At 42.2% G+C, this 17344-nt stretch overlaps 2 protein-coding genes and 2 gene segments (V, D, J or C); 2 read left to right on the top strand and 2 right to left on the bottom strand.

The window, feature by feature from the left end:
• LOC146980332 (uncharacterized) overlaps positions 1–17344 on the top strand; it is a 94740-nt gene that overhangs the window by 22498 nt on the left and 54898 nt on the right. The window lies entirely within an intron of this gene.
• Positions 1–17344, bottom strand: part of LOC146980333 (immunoglobulin kappa light chain-like) — a 202386-nt gene that overhangs the window by 12783 nt on the left and 172259 nt on the right. The window lies entirely within an intron of this gene.
• The window catches only part of LOC146980335 (Ig kappa chain V-III region MOPC 63-like), a 105509-nt gene that overhangs the window by 1918 nt on the left and 86247 nt on the right, over positions 1–17344 (top strand).
• On the bottom strand, positions 2105–4027 carry LOC146980336 (Ig kappa-b4 chain C region-like). The segment is given in 4 exon segments: positions 2105–2587; positions 3504–3611; positions 3890–3901; positions 4015–4027. Coding segments are annotated over 4 exon segments (468 nt in total).

A 17344-nucleotide genomic window follows, 5' to 3' on the forward strand; every position in this document is an offset into this window, starting at 1 on the left:
ACAATCATCTTCTGCTATGATGGAGAAACACTCCAACCAGCAGCATTCACCTTCTTCCATCTATTCTCCATCTTCAACAAATCATCCTCTTCTGTTTGGATCTTGATCTTTCTCCAAGATGGATTTGTCTCAATAACTCTTCTCCTCTTTTTCATGCTTTACAGGTTCATCAGGAGAAATCATCCTGACTCAGACTCCTGGATCTCAGTCTGTTGTTCCAGGTCAGACTGTCTCTATCAGATGTCAAACCAGTTCAGATGTTTATAACTACCTCAGCTGGTACCTTCAGAAACCTGGAGAAGCTCCTAAACTCCTGATTTATGCAGCTACAAGCCGTCAGTCTGGAGTTTCAGATCGTTTTAGTGGAAGTGGACGTGGGTATAGTTTCACTCTGAGCATCAGTAGAGTTCAGGCTGAAGACTCAGGAGTTTACTACTGTCAGCAGAGTTACAGCTTCCCGTTCACACAGTGAAAAAGCGTCGTACAAAAACCTCCCTCAGCTGCAGAGGAACTGATCTGACTCAACAGCTGCACTGAAACTACAACAACACAAGTTTAACTCAAACATAGTTAATAATGATCCACTCTGAACATTTGAAAATCACATATTTAACTAAACACTATTTACTGTTAATACACTGATTCAAATCAAGTTTGAACCAATCTGCTCAACATCAACAAAAAGCTCTAGTGGCACTGATGACGGAGGAGCAGCGGCCAGAACTTTACTCTGACAGTGTAAAGCAGATGGTGCACTGGTGCGAAAAGAACGCCCTCATCCTGAACTCAATCAAAACTGAAGAAATCATCTTTGGAAACAGTAACTCTGCTTTAATCCCAATAACTATTCACAACAAACCCATCAAACAGTCTCAATCATTCAAATACCTGGGAGTTTATGTGGACAGCGCTCTCTCCTGGTCAGACCATGTCAACTACATCTGCAACAAGGTACAACAAAGAATCCACTTCCTGAGGAGACTCAGATCTTTTGGAGTTAGTAGAGACATTCTACATCTGTTCTTCTGCTCCACAATTCAGTCTGTCCTGCTGTACGTTTGTCCGGTCTGGTTCTGTGGTCTGTCTGTCCAGCTAAAGGGCAGGATACAGAGACTCCTGAGAATCTGCTCCAAGCAGGCAGGTGTATCTGTGGAGAGTGGCTTTCTCCACAGTTGGACTGAGCACTCCCTGAGGCTGGCCAGGAAAATCACACTGGACCCTGCACATGTGCTACACGAGGAGTACCAGCTCCTGCCCTCTGGGAGACGCTTCAGGGTTCCACGCTGCAGGAAAAACAAATATAAGTTTTCCTTTGTCCCTCACTCCACGGCTCTACTAAACAACTCGCGCTGACCCCCCCCCCTCTTAATCATGCACACACATTCACACTCACACATTATGGGATTCCTGGACTCTTGCACACACCTTGACTTTTACTTTTATTTATACGTATGATGCTTCTTTTTAATGTATGATTTGCCTAAGTATGATATGTGTTGAGTGAGATTGTGATGATTGTTGAGCTGCTGTGCAGCACAAATTTCCGCAAGGACAATAAAGGTCTTTTAAGTTTTAAGTTTTTAAGATGAAGTTTGATGACATGAACACTGAAAGAAAGAAGATTGATTTTCCTGTCAACATGGACTCATTTGTTGATGAAATTCATTCTGACATTTGATTGGCCTACAATTAAATATCATATAGAAATGAATATATTTACATATAAAATGAGCTGTTGTTTGACTCTTACACATTTGAGTCATGCTGTGTTTTGTATTTCACACAAGGAATGTTTCAGACACTTTTTGATTTCTTTCATTTTTTCTAATAGTTTCTGCATATTTGTGGATCAGTTCATCAACACGTGTCAATATTTAGGATTGAGAAAACTCTGCAGCAACAATAGAGGAGACACATGAAGGCATAGTATTGATACTGATCAATCAATCAATAATGACAAGTTGTGAGTTTATACACACTACAGGACGAATTAACAGTATGTATGGACATATATTTGACATCATCTCAGACTTTCTCTGTCAACTCATCACACAGGAATAATAAGTCGTCATGGAAACGTTGAATGAAAACACATGAAAACAAGTGATGTGATGATGATATTTTTATTGTGTGTAAAGACAGAAACAACATTGAAACAGTGAGAGAAGCTGCTAAATCTTGTTAGTGAAACATGTGAAATGAGAGAGAGAGAGCAGCAGAGGAAAAGCAGCAGCAGAGTCCCAGTGATCAGCTCAGGACTGGGAACACTGGTCTCTCCTCAGTGTCTCTGAGAGCCCAGTCTGGGAGCCCTGGGTGGCCTCACAGGTCACAGAGCCCAGCTTCCTCCACTGGTCTGCAGGGAGCCTCAGGGTGCTGCTCCAGCTGTAGAGGCCGTCCTTCCCCAGCACCCCGGGGCTCCTGCTCTCCTCCCAGCTGCTGCTGCTGCTGCTGCTGCCGTCCACCTTCCAGACCAGACTCCAGTCTGAGGGGAAGCCCTTGTTGGCCAGGCACATGAGCGTGGCCTTCCCCTGCTGCTGCAGCTCCTCACTGGAGGGGGGCAGCACCGTCAGGGTGGGGGCCACATCACCTAGGAGACACACACACCACATCAAGAAAGTTTTGGTTCAGTTTTTCACTTCCCTCTCTCAGCACAGTAACCGTAGCAACCGACAGGCATCACTGCTGAACCATGGCAACAGACAGGTTTCAGTACTAAAGATAAAAAGGTCAAAGTTCCTCTCATGTCTTCATGTTTCATCTGGATTTTTACACTTCAAATATCTATGAACAAATGTCAGAAATGTCAAATTGAAATTGTTTTACAGCGTCTGAAATATTATTGATGTAAAACACTAAAGACTGAGATGGAATCTGTTGACTTTGTTGATTCAAGGACATTATGAGCCACAAACAAGTGAGCAGCACATTTCAACATCACACATCTCTGAATCCAAAAGAAGCAGCTTCATGTGTTCAACAGGAGAAATGAAGAATCAAACAGAGAGTTGAAAGTCATCTGGATCAGCCCAGTGGAAATTGACATCTCCTCCAAATGTTCACACACACAAATCACAAGCTGAAGTGATGAGACAATATTGAAGAGTTGATGAGAAACTTCCTTCCAACATCCAGTCTGGTTCCTCCAGCAAAAGTCCAGCACAGTGATACAAAGTGACTGAGTGCTGCTCCAAAAGCTCTCAGTGTAGAGAGACACGGCTCGGACTCTGTCTGACTCAACTCCAACTACAAGTCCTCAACTTTCTGTCCTCCAAACATCTGATGACATGATTTCTATTCTGGACCAAACACTGACAATGTTCTCATTCATCATTTAGGCTTTAAAGACTCAACTCTAGTTTCTGATGTGGCCACAACATTTCAGGGAAAAAGATCAAGTCAATGAAGACGTCAAATCACACATTTTAGTTTCTAGATCCAAATCAAAGTGTGACAGACTAAATATTCTTAGTCACATAATAAAATACATCAAAAATTCTACTTACTTCCAACATCCAGTCTGGTTCCTCCACCGAACGTGTACCACAGTGATACAAAGTGACTGAGCCGTCGTACAAAAACCTCTGACTGTACAGAGACACGGCTCTCTGACTCTGACAACAACACACTCTACTTAACACTTCCTCTTTTTAATAACTTTATATCTGACAATTAATAATATTTTTCTAAATAATAATTATGTTTAAATATTTATATTTTGCATTGAATTTCACATTAAAGTTGATCTTTCTAGCATCAAATACAAACAGACAAAAGGAGGTTTTACAATCAATTTAATTGCAGATTTTAATTCAAATCCATATAAAGTCACATATTTCCAATCAATACACTGATCAGCTGATTGATCCATTGATAATCATGATGATGAGACTGATCCCAGTCCCTGTTGGAGTCAGTCAGAGCATTTCCATAGAGAGCCACTTTGCATCAGCAGCACCATGCTCCAGTGCTCTGGGAGAGTTTATAGTCCTGAGAGTTGAAGACTGGATGACTGACAGCTGTCCTTCATGACAACACAAGACACAGAAATCCTCCTCATCAAAAACATGACTTTGGTCTCCGTCCTCATCTGGACTCTCCTCTGCTGCTGCTTCACAGGTAAAGTCCAGAGAATCCAACTCCTCTATCAACATCTGTCCCTCTGAAATGAAGCCCACAAAACCAGGACTCTGTTTGATGTTTCTGTCTCTGTGTCCTCAGAGTCCAGAGGTCAGGTCACAGTGACTCAGTCTGGAGCAGTGAGCTCTGCTGTCGGAGCCACAGCCACCATCACCTGTAGAGTCAGTCCTGCTGTACGTTATGATGGTGACCACTACTTAGCCTGGTACCAACAGAAAGAAGGAGAAGCTCCTAAACTGCTCATTTACTACACAAATCAAAGATAATCAGGGATTCCAGGTCGTTTTACAGGCGGTGGATCTGGGATTGGCTTCACTCTGAGCATCAGTGGAGTCCAGGCTGAAGATGCAGCAGTTTACTACTGTCAGAGTTATCACTATATCAACAGTCAGCTTGTGTTCACACAGTGAAAAAGCGTCGTACAAAAACCTCCCTCAGTCAAAGTGAACAGAAACTGAACTGACTGCTGCAGCTGGAAGATACTGCAGAGACGAGTCCACTTGTCCACAGGTATTGTCACCTGACTCTGTATCAATTGCATCAGTGTCATCTAACATCATGTCCACATCACATTATCCATTTTGGATGATAACACTCACATCCAGCACACTGTATCAAGGATATGTCCTTCTGAAATGGAAAAAATAAATGTGAAGCAGATGTTTACCTATGTATGAATCATACACATGCTTATTAGCTTGTAGATAACCAGCAGGAAAAGTTGGGGTGGTAGGGAAATTGAGTAAAATATAAAGTGTTTACACATTCACACATTTCACCAGTCACACAACACTGTCTGGCTAACCTATTATACTCTGTAATTATCATCCTAAAAGGTATGCATGCAGCCCCCAATTTACCACCACACCCTACACTCCTGAACATTCACACCTGCTCCAGGACATTACCACCTCCAAGCATCCCCCACCACCGCTTTGACTATGAATGGATTAGAAAATGAGCAGGAATTTCTTTAGAAAGCCCTGCTCAGCTTTCTGTGATGAGAGGAAACTTCTCACAGAATTGAAGGTAGGCCTAATTAGAAATTAAGTAGTAAATTAAAATCAGCCATGGCCATATATTTAATTCCTGTTGTAACAAAAAATGTTATTAATGAGCACTATCTCCACATTTGTAATGACAATTGTTTAATGCCTTGTCAATGATTGGATTCACCAAGAGGACAACGGTGGATTTGTTATACATGTCATTACAAAATTAATAAAGGTGAAGTTCCTCCAGAATATGCAGGGAACAATTTGATGGTTCCTGCTATTCCAGAAGAATTGGCCTGTATGAATAGTTTAGAACAGCATTTGGTAGCCTTACATATTCCATTTATGAAAATGTTGGCTCTGCAAAATGGTGTACATGGTCCTGTGACATGTGTTCCTGCTAACATAGTGGAGACTAATAATTTGTTGCCCCGCTCCAATATGGAAGGGTCATTGCTGCATGTGAAATTAAAGCGTAAACTTACATATAAAGGACATTATGAGTATCAGTTTATTGATACAATGCATGTTAGGCAGGCGTTGCAATATTTAAAACAGCATAATGTCCATTATAAAGATGTTCAGTTCAATGATGCATGGGTAAATGATTTTTGCACGGGAGCAAGACACTTGTTTCCGGGACAGATGGTGATCAGCAGGTTGATGGTGGTCCTGATGTTGCTAAGCAGGGTCAGGATGAGCTTCTTCATGACATTTTTAATATTTTCATAACCGTATTTTAATAACCGTATTCTACATGCTGATGGCAGGTTTTCCCAAAATGTAGAATATATCTTTTTTGCACAATACATGTCAGAGGTCGAGCAGGTCAAGAATAATGTTTCCATTGCGTTACGTAAAGGGAAAGGAGGTGAAACTTTGGACAAAGTTAATATATTGCAAGATCCAGAGACTTTAAAGAAATTATTGGAGTTTGATGATGGTTATTTTTTTTAAAACCAATTAGAGGGACTCCTGCATTTTGTCAGGGAGCACAGCGGGACCTGTTGACTTGTGTCTGTCCGCTTGGTGTTCCTACTTGGTTTTGTTATTTTTCCTCTGCTGATTTGCGCTGGCAGAATCTTCTTAGCAGTATTTTGAAACAGGAGGGAAGAACAGAAACTGTTGAGCAATTAGATGGGGCTGATAGGTGTGATCTGCTGCGGCGTAACCCTGTCACAGCAGCGAGGATGTGATTTTTGTTGGCATTGTTTTTTGGGGGAGGTCCTGATGTCGCCGATACATCCAATTGGCAAAATAAAGGATTACTTTTATAGGGTAGAGTTCCAGCAGCGTGGCTCACCTCATGTAGCCTACATTGTTTGTTTTGGATAGAAAATGCACCTTTAATAGTGTTATGACTGGACAACAAGAGTGTTCAAACCTGTTGTTGTTCCGCCACAACATGATGTACAATATGAAAAGAAAAGAAACACAGAGCTGGCTGGTGGACAGAGGTGAAAGAGGGGCGCAACTGTGCTCACCGATCCAATGGCGGTTCCAGCTGCTCGGCCTTGGTGTCGGCGTCTTTCTCGACGTTCACAACAGCCCGCGCTCTGCTCTCCTGAGCGGACCAGCCCAAGCGTGCTGACGGAGTCAGTGTAGTTCATGGGTGAGAGAGCGAGGGGAGGGTTCGTGGAAGCGGGTGAGGATGAAGTGTCCAGCGCCATATAAACTCAAGCTACCGACCGTCTTCAAAAGGCGAACACACTTCAGAGAAGCTATGGGTCCATCGGCTACTAGCGGTGTGTGGCACACAGGCCTCAGTCTGGTGTGTGGCGGTTCAGTCTCCCCCGGCGTCTTCCAGGTGGCCTAGATGAGCAATCACTGCTCGCGCCAAACGACTGCGCCAGAGGTGACGTCACAGTCACCATGGTGACAGCTGCGCATCACATGTCAACACAACCAGCTCCAAACAAACAAAGAAATATAAAGGAAAAGACCTAACCCGTCCGTAACAATAGATAAAAATATGGATGAAGAGGTAGTTGCATTTATTAAGTATACATGATATATATAAGTAACATGTGAACTACCTTCAGATGATGACACATTATTGGACACTGTCACATCTGTACAACAGCATTCAAAACTACATTCAAAATCTTGTAAAAAGAATAAGACTGTCTGTCATTTCAATTTTCCAAAGCCTGTGTCAGCAGTACGTACATTTATTAGCCGCAAACCAGAAGTTGTTGAGTGCACATGTGCCCCAGAAGCAGGTCTTCTTTGTCCTTGTCTGACTAAACCAAAGCTTATGAAAAAAGAACTGGCGAGTAATATTTTATCTGAAATTAAAGAGGCCGTTTCAGAGGAAAATTGCTCTTTTCACAGTGTTTAGCAGCCTTGTTTTAAGTCAGGAGTTGTTCGAGACTGCCTACAACTGGTTGAGTAGAAATACACATGTTGTTATGAAAAGGCAAGTTGATGAGGTTTGGATTAATCAGTACAATAAATCATTATTGAAGTGTTGGAACGCTAATTTGGATATTCAGTTTGTTGTTGACGCTTATGCCTGTGTTGTCCACATCATATCTTATATTTCTAGGGCGGAAAAGGAGATGGGACTGTTGTTGGGAAACGCCCAAAGGGAGGCACAGAAAGAAAGTAATCTTAATGCTAAAGAAGCCTAAAAAATACTTGACAGTGTCTATTTACAGAGATGTCTGTGCCCAAGAATCTGTTTACCGGTTAGTAACACATGCACTTGAAGGAGTGCTCTAGGAAGGTGGTGTTTGTTCCAACAGTGGACAATGTTGTTAAAATGAGTTTACCTTTGAGTGTGTTGAGGCAGAGAGCCACATCAGGTGTGCAGTGCCAGATGGCGTGGATATAAGTGTCTGGTGTCTTTTGTGTACAACTAGTGCACATGTCTGAAGAGAAACCCATTTTGTTCATTTTCTGTCCTGTGTAGTGTGTCCTGTGAAGAATCTTGTATTGTATCAACTGTAGATTTGCATTTTTTGTCATTAGATAGATGTTTTGCAGATTTGACTCCAGAAGATGGCATCAGGAGCAATCAATAGGTTGGTTTCCCATTTTAAATTAAGTATTAAATTAAAATGATAAGCCATGGCAATATATGCAATTCCCATATAAATAATAAATACAATATCATAAAAGAAAACAATATTTGTAAGAAAACACAAGGACAGGGGTTAGAATGTGCAGAACATGTTTAATTTAAAGTACTTGATTCCAGAAGAAAAAATACAGTTGTGCAAAGTTGGTCTCTTTGGGTGATGTTCCCATTTATTGTAACAAAAAAGGTTGTTAACAAAACAGTAGTTGATGTGGATTGAAGGAAAAACAAAGATCACTGGCTTTCCTCCGGCTGTCAGTAAGAACTGTGTGAACCCATAGATATATATAAGAACTAGATGACTCACCCGCAGCTGTTTCCCAGTGACAAAGCGTAGCCAGTACGGCGGCCATCTTGGGACGGGCAAGTCTCTCCCTCAGAGCATTAAGCCTCTGCTGCATGTTCTGCTATAATGACCATAACTTGCTCAGTTTTTGTCCGATTTCAAAACGGTTTGATTTTTTATGAACGTTTATTCAGTTATGATGCAGCATACTTAAAATCACGGATAATTTTAATAATGTATTTTTTTTTGTAAAAGTAACATTATAGTGACATTATGCAAATAGTTAAAGTAATAGCTACATACTGATTTATTTTTCACAGTTATGAATCGTTTTTTTAGTGCAGATGACTGGATCATCTATCTACTGCACTGTAACTGCAGCCAGAGTCAGAGCAATTTGCCCGTCCTCATATGGCCGACTGTGAGCTACGCCTGCGTGTAGTCCGATCCACCCCCTTGTGTGAACCCACCACCATCCAACTCAAACTAATCACCCTTCATTTCAGGCAGCTGGACAGCTGCTAGGTGTTAAGCAAACAAAATGAAAAGGTACTGCACCCTTGTGGTCAAAGTAAAGTACTTGCACAAACTAAAGAGTAGCTCCCAGATTTCTTTTTTTAATAATAATTATGACTAGTGATGTTAATGACTTTGCCCTGATTTTTATGACTAATAAACTATACTGATAATAATCACTACTAATAATGTTGAATACATCCCTCTACTTATTATTATATATAATTGGATATGTTAATAATAAATCCAGCTAATAATTATTAATAATGTGTACAGGTCTGGTTTGATAGTAACCAGACCTGTAGCTACACATTATTAATAATTTACATCACAAACATAAACAGCCTTTTGTTATTGTTCAGTAAAATAAACAGTAAACCAACCAACACCTAGTGTCTCTGAGCTGAGGTCCAGCCCTTCTTCTTCTTCTTCTTCTTCTTCTTCTTCTTCTTCTTCTTCTTCTTCTTCTTCTTCTTCTTCTTCTTCTTCTTCTTCTTCTTCTTCTTCCTCCTCTTAGTGTGTCCTGACTCAGACCAGGTGTGTCCAGGTGAGCTCACCAGCTCCTCCTCTCTCTCTTCCATCAGCTCAGCTGAAGTAAGTCATTACCAAGAAATATCTTCACCATTGTGTTTAGGAAGGTGTGTAATATCATGTATTAAAATGTTGAAATTCAACTCCCGTGGGAAACCCCCTAAAAAACTACTCAAAGTTGGGGTTACTACTAAATACTCTATATAATATAACTTCTATTTGCTCGCAGTTCTACTTCTTTTTCTAAGTCATGGACATAGAGGGAGAGGACGTGGCCGACACAGGAACTGGCCTGGGGAAGAAACGTTCCCCAGGCCACTTAATTTATCACTGTGACCAACATGGACATCAGGCATGTCACTGTCCCCTAAGAACATCATCAACTCCAACAAACAGCTCAGACTGAGGATGATCAGAGGGGAATGGATTCCTGCTGACAAGCTGAACCAACCTGTGAGGTCTGAGGAAGATACTGCACCACATTCACACACACAGATCAAAGACATACACATCGCTACAAATTGTGCTTCAACACTGACACTAGTTATGGAGAAACTGAGTGAAAATGATGTGCATGTGTTCATCAGGTCAAATAGTTAGAAAACCATTGCCATCCCATTTAAATGTGTGGATGGGCCAAATACAAGCTTCAAACATGAATCCATGAACCTCTGACATCTGCCCCATTAACCTGATGGGCAGATACTTGATGTGCAAATTAGACCTTTGTCTGGTCTCAACCCCAGACCCCCAAAACAAACTATCTGATGTTCTCACACTCCTTTGTTTACCGCACCCCAAACCTGCAGTATGCATGTCAATAGAAACTGCAACCGTAAACAGCCTCTTTCAAGCTTGTTACAGAAGATAGAAAAAAAGAGTTTTAACAATGTCATGACACCAGAGGACCTGCATTGCACCTCCTGTGTCACCAGGACCTGACGAGACATATGAGGAAGGTTGGTTTGGAGAGAGAGTTGATAAACTATTGCAAACACATATCTACCAGACACAACACAGATGTGCTTTATCATTCTCTCTCAAACCAATTCAGTTTGACATGTACACCATGGACCATTCAGTCCCACACATCACACTTGCAAAACACCCATAAGATGACTTCCCGATCATCTTATGGGTGTTTTGCAAGTGTGATGTGTGGGACCCATTCAAGAAAAACATGTAAGCGTGCAGCCAACTGGCAAGAAACATCTGATCGATCTACCATAGTTTTACCATCATTGCAGGGCTACTCTTCAGAGTTTAACATCCAGCTGGTACCTATAAAAACTTTTCTAGTTTTGTTTGTCTGTTTGCTTTGTTTTCTGTGAACCTATTTGTGATCACTCTGAAACCAGACCTTAGACCTTGCAAGACTCAATATTCACCCAAACAAAAAGCCATCAATGTCAGAACACCGGCCTTTGAGTCTCTTAAAGAAGCAGGAGCAATTGTCTTCATTGCCTTTAGCTTCAGTAGGCGAGACTTCACATGACTGGCTCCTACCAAGGTTACCGTCAAGGCAGCGCAGGCCTGATGGTCCAGAAGAACATGATGGACTCATCCAGTACAACTTCCCCTGCCAGCCGAGATGAGGAGCAGTGCAGAACCAACGGCTGATAAGATGACAGACTTCCTTTAGGACATATACGACCATCAAGAGATCAGAGGAACAGCACAGACACCAATAACGCCCAAGGAATATACCCAAGTGGATTACACAAGTTTTATTGCACATCAGGAGACAAACAACCTCAACTCATGAACCATAGCCCTCAACAGCCAAAATTCCACTAACTGTCATGTGGGAAGAAGGATTCCTATTATTCTGTGACATTTGCCATTCTTCAACTCCATCCATGAACATTCTGTCTGCCCAAACCCACCACATATGAGAAACTGCCCAATCCCAACCATGCTCAGGCTCTGTTCCATGTTTCTGCCTAAAAGACATTTACTCGCTGGAGGAAACAACAGCAACTCTCCTTGCCCCTTTCCGCTACCTTTTCACTTCTCCACTTCTTTCTAAAATAAACATCTGGACAAGATTTGTTGAAGCCCTCGTTCCAAACTACAAAGCCACATAGACAATTAAAGATCTTACAAACTCTACTGCAGAAGGCATGTCCCTGCTTTCGATAATCAATTATAAACTCGGTCAAGTGTCAGTAGGCTGTCTTAACATTTTAAATTTGTACTTGTTGTTTTGGTAATCACTTGTTTTGTCAGTCTGATCTCGTATCTGAAATCCATTTTAATATCTCGAGAACCACGTTTTAGATAACTTTCTACTACAGACCACCCTACCCTCAATGCAGGAGAACCTGTTTAGAACATGTAAAGAATGCATCGTTATTTTCTTTATTGTTGTAACCGATACCTGCCTTTCCTGACTATAATTTCTTACTTTTTCCTCCTTTTTGTAATAACTGTAATGATGATTAAGTTGTCACTTTTTGAGTTTATGATTAATGAATAATCAAAAGGGAGAATTGTAATGGCAATTTCAATGCTGTTGTGTTTGAACCATTTGAGATGTCCCTACACCCTACATCCCTGTTTAAAGGGTTTTCTATGGAGTTTTTCCTCAGTGGATGTGAGGGTCTAAGGACAGAGGATGTTGTTATGATGGGATGTAAAGCCCTTTGAGACAATCTGTTTGTAAAAACGAGCTATACAAATGAAATTGCCTTGTCTTGCCTACCTTTTCCACCAAGATTTCAGGCCTTCTTAACCATTTGTGAGCTGTAATCTAAGTTTCACCCCCTTTATGTTTGAGTTACCCTGTCTTACATGCAACATCCCCACTGTTGTTTTCCCATGGAACCCACCAGAGTTCCCCAAATGGGAACACAACACAACTAGGGGGATATCAGTTCCTGTAATGTGTGAAAGCCAGGGCTACTAGACCAAAAGGCCCTTTGAAGACCCCTTAAGTATAAATGTAGATGTTACTTGGTGCTCGCAAAGAATTTCCACAACACGCACTGATCAGATACAAGTGAAAACTCACTTCATTCAACTTTCAGTTTTCAGGTTGTTTTGTCATTTTGTTTAACGACAACGACAACAAATTGGGGTCAAACTTCACACATCTCATGTTAGAGCTAACTGTCTGTAACCACGTTGCCATGGCACCCAGGTTGGCCATCTTGTTTTGATCTGATTTCTGAAACATGTAAAAAAAAAAACAGTGAATCTTCCTTCACCTGATCTCAGGAAACAGTTTTCCTTCCAAATAAACATGTGAGAAAAGATTGTTTTGTGCAGGAGAGTTTTATGAAGCTAAACTATTACCAGCCTTTTATTGTGAAAAGTTAGGACAGGAAGTTCTTATGTTGATTTAACAACAAACTAGAGCTGCAACAATTAATCGATAAATCAAACCATAATTAATTATTAAAGCCTCAGTGTTTAGTATTGGGGTTAAACCGTGACATCCAGCGTTCAGATACTAGATTGAAGGCTCACTCGCTCACCCCTCCCATCAGCAAAGTGACGGTGGCCGCCAAGGACAAACATGTACGCGAACTATCTGCTAACTGATAACAATCTCTTTGACCAATTACTATTGTTGTATTTAATTTTTTTAACACACGTGTCAGGATGTGTGGAGAAGGACCCAAATGCAGACAGAGGTGGAGACAGGTTTCGCTGACAAAAAGGGATTCATTGTTTACTCAAACCAAAAACAGGGAGCTGGCACGCTGGGGAACACAGGGTAGTACACAAGGGAAGACATAGGTGGTGCAATCAAGACAGGTGAAACACATTAGGTAATCACAAGGAGGGAGCACACAGGAAGACACGAAACTACAAAATAAAACAGGAACTCAACAGGGACCAAAAGACACAGACCATGACACAGAAAGACAAGACACAGAACTTCAAAATAATACAGAATCAAAGAACACAAGAGACAAAAGACCAAAAACAACTAAAAACCGAGCCACTGCATGGCCCACTCAGGGGCCATGACAACACGTGCAGACTTGCACTCGTGCCTTCAGTCATATTTCACAGCAAGAAGTTACACAGGAGGACTGACTGGATGTGCCAGTTACGCAGTGCGGTCCCATGAAGGAAGATCAGAGGGCAACGTAGCTACTGGGACATAGATACGGTATGATCAGCTGTAACAACGGCTCTGCAGCCGGTTCAGCTGCAGCTCCACAGCTGTCAGAGGAGCCTCTACTGTCTCTCTCTCTCCAGCCTGGTGTCTGGCTGCACTTTGTATAACAACGTTCTACATTGTAAGATGTAGCCTAGCTGCTAATGCTGCTCAGCTGTGGTTACATGCTGCTATTCCGACATGCCGCTATTTCGACATTGACTTCTAATTGTCGGAATAGCGGCATTAACATTATTTTTTAAGCGTCCCACTATTCCGACATTTTTTTTTTCATTGTCGGAGTAGCGGCACTTTACTATTTTTCAAACATTCCGCTTTTCCGACATTGATTGATTACGTTATAGTCAGACGTGTCCTTCTGATTTATTTTTATTTTTTCATCTGAGACACTGTTTCTCATACACAAATATATAGGCCTATTCGAGAAGAAAAAACATACCCTCCAAGTTTAAAAACACACCGGCAGCAGCACACACTGATCTGCAGCTACTGAGACTGTTATTATTCTGTCACCTGAGTTCATCCTGCTGCTTTACATCGTTTTAACATAGGTAAAAGAAGAAAAAAAGATTGTCTGGAATAAAGGGGCAGATTACATAAGATTATTCTTTTTTCTGCTCCCTTTTGTTGAGATTTGGGAGGTTTTTGCCTGATTTATTGCCCGATGCCATGTATCTAGCTTTCTCCCCCCCCCCCCCTCCGCCTGTTGTCTTCGTTGTCACTTTGTTGTCGCTCCACAGAGCGCACATGGCTAATTAATATGCACGTGCTGACCATATGGTTGTGTCTAGGCATTCCGGGGACGGAGGTGTGTTCACGTGCGCAACTGCGCACCATTCTTGGATCCAGTTATCAAAGTTGAGGTGCAGAGTTGTACACGCACAGTTTGATAGATCTGAAAAAAGGTGTAAATATTTTGGGATGTCTTTTCACCGTAGAAAAAATTAAAAAATTTAGTAGCAGCAGTTTTACACCACTTACAGTTTTGATAAATAAGGCCCCAGGCCATAAGCCCAGAGCCCAGACGCTCACAGATGCAGCTCCGCGGCTCATCCGCGGCGCTGTCCGTGGTGCTGAAGGTCACAGGTTAACTTGACAAACAAACTGCAGCATAGTTCTGTTTGTTTATCATGTGTGTCAGTTTTGTTTGCGACTTGATAGTTGAGTTGTTGAGATTAAGAACATTACTCCCTCATCAAACCAGTGATAGACATGCTGAAAAGAAAAGAGAGAGAGAGACGCGCCTGGGTATCGCAGCTGTAAAAAATAAATAAATAAATAAATAAAAAAAAGACGTGTCGGAATAGCGGTATCAAAAAGTGTCGGACTACCGGCATGTCTAGATAGAGGGATGTCGTAATAGCGGGATGTCTAAATAGTGACATGTCGGAATAGCGGGATGTCTGAATAGCGGGCGGACCCCCTCAGCTGTAGCACCGTGTGTTTTATAACGGCAGTAAAAAACAAAACATCGATCATCCTCCGGGCACAAGCCGAGTCACAGACATTAAATAATAGAGTGTTTGAGCCAAGTTTGTCCACTCCGGCGGGTGCACCGCCACCTATGTATTTGTAAACAACTCATTCTAAACTTTTAATCAATAATCCGTTTCAAAGGGCAACTTTGGGTTTTTTCAACCTGGGCCCTGTTTTCATGTTTTTCTGTATATGTGAGTGATGGATAATACTTTTATTGAGGTCGCTGCAGTATTGAGCCGGGCAGGCAGCCTGCAGCCCAGCTAACGCTCTTCTACGGGGAAAGTGGCTCCCGTCAAAGTTCGCCCTATAAACGGGCATTTTTTTCAAACTGACAGGCTCAGATAGTTACAGTGAGTGTCCGAAAACATACTAGAAAGGAGAAATGAACGTAATAGTCTCTACCTTTAGCTGTAGGTCGCTGTTTGCTGTGATTTGTGTCCAAATCTCACCACGCCAGAAATCACGTTCTGAAATCTCGCGATAACTTGTGGCAAAACACCGGTGGGGAATACTAGGTGCGTTCGAGATGAACTGCGCCTCGTCTGGACGGTCGGTGAGAGCTGGCGGCAGCAGCAGGGGGTGGTGACAGAAAGCTGCAGTCAAGTCGGACAGTTTCCAGCCGCCGTCAATACAAACAGGAAGTCACCGAAATATATATTTCTTATGCTGTACTGCAGTTGTCCAATAAATAACCAATATATTTCTCAGAACAGAAGTTTGACTCAGTATGAATATTTTTTTAAGCAGTATGCCTACAACATGAGATTCATATAATCTAGCATTATACAACAACACGTAATGTTTGCAGTCCTAACTAAGAGCCAATCAGATCATGATCATGCGCGTTTCCCATCATGCTCTGAGGCTTGCAGTCGGTTGCAGTCTGTGGAGAGCAACTGCGGCGCCTTGCTCTAAAAACTGCGGCCGCCTTGATCTCATGAGGTTATCGTTGCAGGCGCGTGCATGACGTCAGAGCAAGTCGGGATCAAGTCGGACACAAATCTAACCGCCATGCATTGTGCGCTGGTCACCGGCGATCGATTCTGCGCAGGCCTAGCTCATCTCGAACGCACCAACTGTTACCTGACTGAGGTGAAGAGAGACGACCGGAGAATTTACAAATTGTAACAACAAAATGTTGGGTCCTCTTCGCAGCTTTCACAGAGCTTTCACAAGTTAGGGCTAACAGTTAGCTGTGCTACAAATGGATGCTAACACGATGCACTGCGCCGTGCCGACCACTTTGACCGGGGATGACTGCTGCTAGTCAGAAGACGAAGAGGCGTGCTAAAGGTAGAGACATACGTTCATTTCTCCTTTCTAGTATGTTGTCGGACACTCATTTTAACTATTGGAGCCTGTCAGTTTGAAAAAAATGCCCGTTTATAGGGCGAACTTTGACGGGAGCCACTTGCCCCGTGGAAGGGACGCATGACGTCTGTCCGACTACCCATTTCTCCGACCATACATTTCTTTATTTTTGCGTCCATTAGTCCGACCTCCCATTTCTCCGACTTAAGTAGCCATAACCCCTAACCTTACCCTAAACCTAACCTTAACACTGTAGAATGGGTAGTCGGAGAAATGGGCAGTCGGACTGATGTATGCTCCCCCCGTGGAAGAGCGTTAGCTGGGCTGCAGGTTGCCTGCCCAGCTCAATACTGCAGCAACCTCAATAAAAGCATTATCCATCACTCACATACAGGGGCAGAGTGGCCATCAGGACGACCGGGAGATTTCCCAGTCGGCCGGCGGCCAATAAGCTCAAGTGAACCGGCCCACAAGCTGCCTCTACTTCAATATTCAAAAGTGAAGTCCAACCATTATTTATACCACTTCGTGTCTCTCTACATCTCATTCATGGTTGCAATAGTGAATCAGACGCTCATCAATCCAGCCTACTAAATTATTTTTGTTTAGCCTCCTATCTTTATCTAATTCTTTTGTTCAGATGTTATAGAACTTTCATGGCCACAAATATAAAATAACCAGCAATTTCATTTGTTTGTTTGTTCTCAAATGAATGTAGAATGACGTAAAGCCTCATGGGAAATGGTAAATGCGTTAGCCTATCACTGTGAAAGTTATCATTGAACTAGCGGCTGCGGCTAAAAACAGAACGACTCATGGAAGCCAACCAGCAAACCTTATCAGTCCTGCCTGTGTGTTACGGTATCTATAAGTTA

The sequence above is a fragment of the Trachurus japonicus genome, chromosome 10 (genome assembly GCF_045865225.1).
Source record: "Trachurus japonicus isolate A0001 chromosome 10, Traja_1.0".
Classification (NCBI taxonomy): domain Eukaryota; kingdom Metazoa; phylum Chordata; class Actinopteri; order Carangiformes; family Carangidae; genus Trachurus; species Trachurus japonicus.